Source organism: Erpetoichthys calabaricus, chromosome 16 (assembly GCF_900747795.2).
Source record: "Erpetoichthys calabaricus chromosome 16, fErpCal1.3, whole genome shotgun sequence".
Taxonomy (NCBI): domain Eukaryota; kingdom Metazoa; phylum Chordata; class Cladistia; order Polypteriformes; family Polypteridae; genus Erpetoichthys; species Erpetoichthys calabaricus.
This window is the reverse complement of record NC_041409.2, coordinates 3,003,510-3,013,975: the sequence shown is the minus strand read 5'-3', so window position 1 is coordinate 3,013,975 and position 10,466 is coordinate 3,003,510. Positions and strand designations below refer to the sequence as shown.

At 43.4% G+C, this 10,466-nt stretch overlaps 1 protein-coding gene across 1 annotated transcript in view; it reads left to right on the top strand.

Moving 5' to 3' along the window:
* The first annotated feature begins 3,888 nt into the window (after positions 1 to 3,888).
* ubr7 (ubiquitin protein ligase E3 component n-recognin 7) overlaps positions 3,889 to 10,466 on the top strand; it is a 28,714-nt gene continuing 22,136 nt past the window's right edge. The window contains exons 1-2 of the mRNA XM_028821357.2: positions 3,889 to 4,086; positions 5,853 to 5,986. Coding sequence (XP_028677190.1) covers positions 3,958 to 4,086; positions 5,853 to 5,986 — 263 coding nt within the window. The 5' untranslated portion in view covers positions 3,889 to 3,957. The remainder of the gene's footprint in view (positions 4,087 to 5,852; positions 5,987 to 10,466) is intronic.

Here is a 10,466-nt window from a genome sequence, read left to right as displayed (position 1 = left end):
CTGACATCACATGTGATGAAGACCATGGAGAGGCTGCTGCTTCACCACCTGAGGCCACAGGTCCAACACGCCCTCGACCCTCTGCAGTTTGCATATCAGGAGAAGGTGGGAGCGGAGGATGCCATCATCTATATGCTACATCGATCCCTCTCTCACTTGGACAGAGGCAGTGGTGCTGTAAGAATTATGTTTCTAGACATCTCTAGTGCCTTCAACAAAATCCAACCTCTGCTCCTTAGGGACAAGCTGACAGAGATGGGATTAGATTCATACCTGGTAGCATGGATTGTGGACTATCTTAAAGACAGACCTCAGTATGTGCGTCTTGGGAACTGCATGTCTGACATTGTGGTCAGCAACACAGGAGCGCCACAAGGGACTGTACTTTCTCCGATCCTGTTCAGCCTATATACATCAGACTTCCAACACAACTCGGAGTCCTACCACATGCAAAAGTTCGCTGATGACACTGCTATCGTGGGCTGCATCAGGAGTGGGCAGGAGGAGGAGTATAGAAACCTCATCAAGGACTTTGTTAAATGGTGCGACTCAAACCACCTACACCTGAACACCAGCAAAACCAAGGAACTGGTGGTGGATTTTAGGAGGCCCAGACCCCTCATGGACCCCGTGATCATCAGAGGTGACTGTGTGCAGATGGTGCAGACCTATAAACACCTGGGAGTGCAGCTGGATGATAAATTAGACTGGACTGCCAATACTGATGCTCTGTGCAAGAAAGAACAGAGCCGGTTATACTTCCTTAGAAGGCTGGCATCCTTCAACATCTGCAATAAGATGCTGCAGATGTTCTATCAGATGGTTGTGGCGAGCGCCCTCTTCTACGCAGTGGTGTGCTGGGGAGGCAGCATTAAGAAGAAAGACGCCTCACGCCTGGACAAACTGGTGAGGAAGGCAGGCTCTATTGTTGGCATGGAGCTAGACAGTTTGACATCTGTGGCAGAGCGACGGGCGCTCAGCAGGCTCCTATCAATTATGGAGAATCCACTGCATCCACTGAATAGTATCATCTCCAGACAGAGGAGCAGCTTCAGCGACAGACTGCTGTCACTGTCCTACTCCACTGACAGACTGAGGAGATCGTTCCTCCCCCAAACTATGCGACTCTTCAATTCCACCCGGGGGGGTAAACGTTAACATTTAACATTATACAAAGTTATCGTCTGTTTTTATCTGCATTATTATCAATCTTTAATTTAATATTGTTTTTTTGTATCAGTAAGGTGCTGCTGGAGAATGTGAATTTCCCCTTGGGATTAGAGAGAAAAGCCAAGCAAAATGACACCTTTTATTGGCTAACTAGAAAGATTACAATATGCAAGCTTTCGAGGCAACTCAGGCCCCTTCTTCAGGCAATTGGGATTAATAAAGTATCTATCTATCTATCTATCTATCTATCTATCTATCTATCTATCTATCTATCTATCTATCTATCTAAAGTATACTCAGTATATATATATATATATATATATATATATATACAGTATATATATATATACAGTATATATATGTAAATATATATACAGTATATATATGTGAATATATATACAGTATATATGTATATATATTTATATATATATATATATATACACACACAGCATTTTTAATGTAAGTAGATCATTTCGACCTAGTCATTTTAAAAGTAGCTCGCAAGCCGAAAAAGTGTGGGCACCCCTGCCCTATGGCATGTATGCATCTCATTGACTGACCACTTTAAAGTGGCCAGATTTGTGTGGTGATACTCTGCCTTTCAGACTTGCTTTATGCCCACTGCCATGAGCTGGCTTGGAAAGTCTATGAATGAAGCGGTGCCATTTAATATTTATGCTTGTATCTTCTGTTTCAGTCATGCAAGCATAATAAAGGACATGTTCACTTCATGACAGAAAAAGAGAACTCAAAAGAAGCCATGTCATTTGTAAATTCCCAAGGACATCTTATAGGCAGAATGGAGTTACTGTCAAGTTGGGGTGTTTTGGTGTACTGGCAGGGGTCAAACATCATGTGATCAACCTGAGACAGAAAAAGACTGGCAACATCCAATTGGTATTCCCAGGAGGTGGTGGCCGTGTTTGGTCAAGTGTTGACAATGATGACAAAACAAAAAGGAAGGGCCTGGCAATGTTCACCCACGTGAGAGTTTCAGACTGCCTTCTCATCTGGATTTTTTCCATTAGCCAAGGACAAAAGGAAATGCAAGAAAAATTATGACAGGCTGAATTGTATATTGGGGATGCAAGTTTATTGCACTGGACTAGCATCCTGTCCAAGGTTTGTTAACACCTATGGACCCTGATGTTCTGGTCAGTTGGGCAATTTAAGAATGTTTTGTTCCTGACAGTCCCCTTCAAGTGTCTGAACTGGACTGGCACTCGCCTCTTCTAGTTTCTGCCTAGCGTACTGGCAACCTTTTCTTAGTGTGTACCTGTCCCTGGCCCGGTTATTCGATTAAATGTTACTATATTGTGGTGCTTGAAGTTTCACAGAGGACCTGCCCAGAGTACAGTCACCATTTCTTACTTTACACTCAAAGTTTCATGGCCACCCTCTTGTTCTTCAGTCAAATGTTATTGTATCACCGTAAGTATTTCCCACCAGTAATTTGGTTCCTATTCAAGCACTGCTCCATCTTACCTGGCAGAAACTTTGTTGAGTCTCTAACGATGACCATCCAGTACTGCACAAAAGACAAGGTGACTGTCTGGCACACCATGTTCTGGAAGTTCTGGTCTCCCATTCATCCACTTTCAGCGGCTGTCAGTTTTACCACAGGGATGCCAGTCCATCATAGGGGCACACTGGTGCACACGCCCTCACCCTGAGTTACCTAAAACCTTGGCCTGTGAAAGAATAACGGAGGACATTGGAGAAACAACCAAACTCCACAATTGCAGTCAGTCGAATTCAGGTCCACGAAATAGCGCTAATGACAACCATCTTATAATATCCGAGAGGGCCACGCTGAAATATTTTTTGTCATAGAGTAAAAGCGGTCCAACGTGCAGATCTTCAGATCAGAAACCCCCCGGAGTGTAATATTTGCTGAAGATGTGATATCGTATCGGTTTTATCTCCTTCTTTTTACGTGTTTTTGGGGTAAAACTTTGGTGACCAGATTCTCAAAGCCTCAAGCCGGGACACAGCTTCTTAATCAAGCTACCAAACGGCGGGGTGGGATAAGCATACAGTATTAGTAAATCCGTCTTGTGCGTGCTCGTAAGACATATAAAACAATCGAAGAGTGGAGGAGCTTGGTGCACTTTGATACCGCACGGCGGAGCTACGTATGCGACACAATTTATCTTTATCAAAGAGCCAGCCTGTTAAAAATGGCACATTAGAACTTACGACTTGGCTTATTAGAACAAGGACTCACCACCTTGTCATTGCGAAGCAGGTTTCGCCCCCCAAAGTCCTAGTTAAGCGTTCTGTGGACCTGAGTTATTAGTATACAGCCACGCCCATTTGTCAGTAACAAGTATGGAACGCCCACACATGTCTACTTGAGCCTTCCGTAGCCTGTACTCATTAGCATATTACCGCGCCCATTTGTCAGTGACGGACGGGCCACACCCCCATCTGTCTTATATCAGACAAAGTAAATGGCGCGGGGAAACCACAACGTCTAAACATTCCATCTGACCACACTGTTGTCTGTTGATTCACACGCTGTCAACAAGTCATCTCAAACGAGGTCAGTCCAAACAGGCGCTGCTGGGTTTTATCACAGTACTTTGAGCTTACACGTTGATAAATAACGGGCAAGATGCAGAAGTGATGTCTGGCCAGAAAACGCGAGTACACGTCCTCCCTCCGCACAGCGCAGCGCCACTTAGAAATCCCGCCCATCTCCTCCCGCGTTACATTCTGCCCCGGAACTAATAACGCATATTGTTGCGCTTTTTTTTCCTCCTCATTCCAGGCTCACTTTTAAGGATGGCGGCAAACGACGGAGATGAGGCAGTTCTTTCCCTGGTTGATGTTCTGGAGGAAGATGAAGCTTTGGAGGATGAGGCGTGCGCTGTGCTAGGGGGCAGCGACCCTGAGAAATGCTCGTATCCGGAGGTAAAGGGTTAGAGTTTTCTGGACGTCAGTCGTGGCTGTGCGAACCTATAGATAGATTTGTCATTTGTTAGCGCAAGCAGCTGCATTCCAGACAAGACCCTAAAAGAGTCCCCCAGTCTGTGCCTTTAATCCTTTTGAAATTTTCCTGAATTGACACCAGTATGGCTAAAGTGTGCTTCTTCTCTATTCACAACACATCCGGTGAAATGATGGCTTTTATTTCAAGACTTGTCTAAATAGCCTGTTAAAGAAAACTGGAATGGCACAAAGTTAAAGTATTAGACCGTTGTGCCCTTTTTTGGGGGGGGGGGGGGGCATCTGCTATTATTCTAAGATATCATGGATTACTGTACTGTATGCATTTTATAAAATGCCATATAGTATGTCAGTAATATGTGAAGGCTTTATTACTGTTAGATGCCATACAATTTTTCTAGCTCACTCAATCCTAAGTAGGGTCGTGGGGGGCTGGAGCCTATCCCAGCAAGCATAAGGTGCAAGGCAGGAACAACCACTGGATGGGGGCACCAGTCCATCACAGGGCAAACGCAGACTGGCAAATTTTAGCATGTCCAGTCCACCTAAGTGGCACATCTTTGGACTGTGGGAGGAAACCCACGCAAACACGAGGAGAACCCAGGATGCCTTACTGTGAGGCGACTATGCCGCCCATTACTGTTGGATGTTTGTCTTCAGGGAAAAATTAAAAAAGAGAGAAAATGTATGACCCGGCAGTCCCAATCACAGTGAGGTGCTGTACATTTCTTTGTCTCCCCCTTTCTTAGATGTGTTTTTGCTGTCAGACTTCTCAGTTTAAATGTTTATTAGGTTGTGAGATGGGAGGTCAGAAATATTTATTATGTTTTTGTGCCACAGACATGAGAGCTATCAGTGATGCTGCAACAGTATATTTAATCTTGTGATGTGCCACTCTCGCGTGTCATGGTCAGCTCCACAGGTGTCTTATTTGTGGTACTGCTGTAAAATTTAACATGTCTCCTGATGTCTGCTGTTTTTGTAACTGGAGTTTTCACTGTTTGGATTGAGTAGAATTTTGCATCAGTTTCAGTGATTTGGGCTCCAGTTCCCCAAGGATGTGTTGTTCAGTCAGTTGGTGCACTTGCCTCCTCTGCTTTTTGGCAACAACTGCATTTGCTTCTTCTGTGTGGTCATTTTTTGCCATGTCATTTGTGAATGTATGTTGTTGATGTGTTGTGAGGTGTTTGTCACCTTTTTAGTGGACTGGTGGATAGCAGCCTTGTGTCATCCTAATCCCAAAGTCTTTTTTAGGCTTTCCTTGTCCATAAGCCTTGCCCATCTTTTATTTATGTTGAGCTGTATTTATCCTCTTTGGATTTTTCACCTTTCTGCATTGTGTTTGATCTGTTTTGATTGTTGTGGTGTCACCTAAAAATGTGTCTTTCCCATTCATATTAATAAAGCTGGCTGCCCACTGTTGCACCCTTCTTACAGAGCTTCACCGATGACAACCTCTCATATGTCCATTCCATGTCTGCCATCCAGTTCCTTTTCTCATAACAAATATACTTCAGCCTTCTGAGTTTGGTGGATGTGTGTGCAGCTCTGCACAACATATGTGTGTTTGTTTTTTTGTGTCCTGTTGCTCATTTTAAAAACTGCCTGAATGGATAACTACACGCCCAGAAATGATGTACATATCGAGGATGGTTTGAAGCTTTTAAGAAGCTATGTTTGCTGTCTGAATCCACTGGACCTGTAACTCTGTTTTTTCTTCTCGCAATTAGGGCTACGTTAAAAGACAAGCGCTGTATGCCTGCAACACCTGCACACCCAAGGGCAGTGAGCCAGCCGGAATATGTCTTGCCTGCAGTTACAAATGTCATGAGGGCCACGACCTGTTTGAGCTGTACACCAAAAGGTAAGCAGCACTGCCTGTCACAGACTTCAAACCCCATTACTGCCAGAAGGGATCTTACTCCTTTGGGCCTTTGAGCAATGCCCTTAACCTGAAAATTGCTCCAGGGATGCTGTAGTATCGCAGACCCTGCACTCAGCCTTCCAGAGGTCATGCAAATTCCCATCAGGGATTAATACAGTGTACCCAAAAATACCTAATACTTACAAGGTCACTTAGTCTGTCATGGGCTGCAGCGTTAGTGGAGCAATCTATGGTGCCATGAAGTAGCACTGGCACGGGGATAAGATTTGAGCTGAAAGTGAATTTCATTATTAAATGCTTTACAGACCAGTCAGGCAGACTGAAACAAAAAAATGAAAGAAGAAGTGAAGTGTCTACAGACATAAGGAAGCTGTTACTTTACATTTAGCTGATGCCAAGGGAAGGTCAATGACTGTGTTTGATGAGTAGTCTAGAGTGCCATCACAGGATGCTACAGTAAAGGTACTTGAAATGGCTTCTATGTTGACAGGGCAGCCTTGTACTTTCCCATTCCAATTTAACATAAGCTTTTACTTTTTAAAAGGTTATTCTTAATGGTTCTTTCTACTCCTCTTTGTGTAAGATTCAGTATTTTTCTCAATTCCCTGTGGTTACAAACCCATACTATACCGTGAGACTGTTGCTGGTTGACACTTTGAACCTAGCAGGCCAGATTTTGGGCCAGCCACATAGTGGTATATACCCGAAAGGCTGGTATAACAGCCCACCAATCTATCGTCACAACCCTGGAGACCTGAATAATAGCCTGCGCATATCTAATAGTAATAATAATAAGTTGAATTTATAGAGCACCTTTCACAAACTCCAGGTCGCTTTACATACAAAGCTAAAAAAAAAAAATGTACACAGAAGACACAAGTTCGTAAAAGAGGAAAGTTTTGAGTTGAGATTTAAAGGTGGAGAAAGAGGAGCAATCTCGGAGAGACTGAGGAAGAGGGTTCCAGAGTTGAGGGGCCATAATACTGAAGTACCTGTCTCCCAGGGTGGAGAGTCTGGTACGTGGAGATTACTGCTCGAGGACCTGAGAGAGCGACAAGTAGTGTACAGAGCTAGGAGCTGAGTAAGGTAGAGTGGGGCAAGGTTATGTAGGGCTTTGAAGGTTAGAAGCAGAATCTTGAATTTAATCCTTGATAGACATGGTAACCAGTGAAGTTGGGAGAGAACAAGGGAGATGTGAGCAGAACGCCTTGTGTGGGTGAGGACTCTGGCTGCAGAGTTCTGAATGTACTGTAGCTTCTGTATAGATTTTGCAGGGAGGTTGATGAAGAGGGAATTACAGTAATCAGATAATCTACAGTAATATCTGTTAAAGTATGCTGTATTACATTACTATACTCTCTAAATCTTGCACCCCACCACATTAGAGGCATGTTTTTGAAAGGCTTCTATTCCTTTCTGCCATGGTAACCCAGCTGGCCGGAATACAGACCTTCACTATATTAGAATATGTACGTATATCCTGCTATCCAGTTGAGCTGTCCTGCTCCTTACACAATTTTCACTTTTTTTTCTAAGCTGCATGTCAGTTTTTTTTTTTTTTTTGGTAGGCTTGAAGACGAACACAGAAAGGATTTCAGTTGTAATTTAGCATGGGTTCCACACAAAAACTGTAGACACGTAGTGTGTGCCGGGCAGTACATTCCAGCAAAGAGAACATTTGCCCTTCTGCTGCACAGGAAATGACCTCACGTTGGGATATCTGTGTTATGATGTGACAGGTGTACTGCCCCGATCAAAGTCCCCACCTGTCACCCAAAAGAGTTTGAGCACTTGATGGCAGAAGTGAGAGCCCCGCAGGGAAGGAGAGATTTGGGATGACTGATTCAAGGGTGGTGAACATCATGTGAAGTGTTCTTGTGCATTGTTTCTGGCACCAAAAACTTTTGGGATTAGGTTCATACAGTCATATGAAAAAGTTTGGGAACCCCTCTTAATTCTTTGGATTTTTGTTTATCATTGGCTGAGCTTTCAAGGTAGCAACGTCCTTTTAATATATGACATGCCTTATGGAAACAGTAGCATTTCAGCAGTGACATTACGTTTATTGGATTAACAGAAAATATGCAATATGCATCATAACAAAATTAGACAGGTGCATAAATTTGGGCACCCCAACAGAGATATGACATCAATATTTAGTTGAACCTCCTTTAGCAAATATAACCGCCTCTAGACGCTGTTCTCCTATAGCCTTTGATGAGTGTTTGGTTTCTGGATGGAGGTATTTTTGACCATTCTTCCATACAAAAATCTCTCCAGTTCAGTTCAATTTGATGGCTGCCGAGCATGGACAGCCTGCTTCAAATCATCCCATAGATTTTCAAGTCAGGGGACTGTGACGGCCATTCCAGAACATTGTATTTCTCCCTCTGCATGAATGCCTTTGTAGATTTTGAACTGTGTTTTAGGTCATTATCTTGTTGGAATATCCAACCCGTGCGTAACTTCAACTTTGTGACTTATGCTTGAACATTATCCTGAAGAATTTGTTGATATTGGGTTGAATTCATCCGACCCTCGACTTTAACAAGGGCCCCAGTCCCTGAACTAGCCACACAGCCCCACAGCATGATGGAACCTCCACCAAATTTGACAGTACGTAGCGGGTGTTTTTTTTTTTGGAATGTGGTGTTCTTTTTCTGCCATGCAAAGTGCTTTTTGTTATGACCAAATAACTCCATTTTTGTCTCATCAGTCCAAAGCACTTTGTTCTAAAATGAATCTGGCTTATCTAAGTGAGCATTTGCATACAACAAGCGACTCTGTTTGAGGCGTGAGTGCAGAAAGAGCTTCTTTCTCATCACCCTGCCATACAGATGTTCCTTGTGCAAATTGTGCTGAATTGTAGAATGATGTACTGATACACCATCTGCAGCAAGATGTTCTTGCAGGTCTTTGGAGGTGATCTGTGGGTTGTCTGTAACCATTCTCACAATCCTGCACATATGCCGCTCCTGTATTTTTCTTGGCCTGCCAGACCTGCTGGTTTTAACAGCAACTGTGCCTGTGGCCTTCCATTTCCTGATTCCATGTCTTACAGTTGAAACTGACAGTTTAAACCTCTGAGATGGCTTTTTGTAGCCTTCCCCTAAACCAGGAGACTCAACAATCTGTTTTCTGATCTTTTGAGAGTTGCTTTGAGGGTCCCATGCTGTCACTCTTCAGAGGAGAGTCAAAGGGAAGCACAACTTGCAATTGACCACCTTAAATACCTTTATATCTCATGAGTGGATATACCTGTCTATGAAGTTCAAGGATTAACGAGCTAATCCAAACAATTTGGTGTTGTAAGTAATCAGCATTGAGCAGTGACAGGCATTCAAATCAGCAAAATTACAAGGGGAGCCAAATTTTTGCACAGCCAGTTTTTCACATTTGATTTAATTTCACACAACTAAATACTGCTTCCCTAAAAATCTTTGTTCGGAAAACACCCCAGTGCTCAGATGTTCCTAGGAAATGAAAGACATACCACTGTTATCTTTTTTTGTTGAAAGGAGAGTCAATTATTATGCAGGCTGAGAGGGGTTCCCAAACTTTTTCATATGACTGTATGATAGATTATAGAAAACGATGAAAACTGAGACTAAAAGTGATACAGCTTGTTCTATAGTATCAGTTTATCATTATAACATTGTTACAATTATATAATTAAAATATTTGTTTTTCAAAATAGGTTTTCTACCAGTTGTGTGACCAATTTTTAACAACAATTTACACCAAAAGATTATCTTTAGTGCTCAAGTGCCTTTGCTCTTTGACATCCTCTCACAAATTTGCCCTAAATGTCTTATCACGTATTAATTTTGCAGTGTCAGGAGCACCTGTGGTAGTTGCAAATAAAACAATTGGCTTTCTGACAAGTTGTCATCTCCGTGTTCTACAGCAATGGAAAAATACTGTGCAAATTAGTCAGCCTGTTTTATAGATGGGTGCTGTGGTAAAGTGAGGTCTGCGGCTGTTTGGCATTTTAAATTAATAATCGCTGCATTCGCTCCTTCGTGTGGGGCAGCGTGGTAGCATGGCAAGTGGTCCCTGGGAGTGGACGGACCTGCACTTAATGCACAGGTGTAGGATCGTCCATGACCCTAATTGGCACTGGGAGCTGCTAGTCAACACAGCTGTACCACTTCCCCATTTTAAAAGGGGGAGCGTGAGTAGAGGAGAATCAAGAAAACAAGTAAAGATGGAGGCAAAAGAGAGAAGGCAGGAAGCGGAATGAGCCGGTGTGAGTGAGCTAAGGAAAGGGAGCAGGCTCAAGGGAGAGAAGGCAAGCAGCTGGGAAAGAGAGCCCCTTGAGTGGTGCGAGAGGCAGAGGCCCAGGGGACTGAAGGAGTGATCACTCTGGCTGAGTAACTCATGGAGCCAGAGTGATATGCACTAAGAGAAGCAACTCGCCGTGAAAACCAGGCAGGCAGCGGGTGTCGTGGAGGCTTGG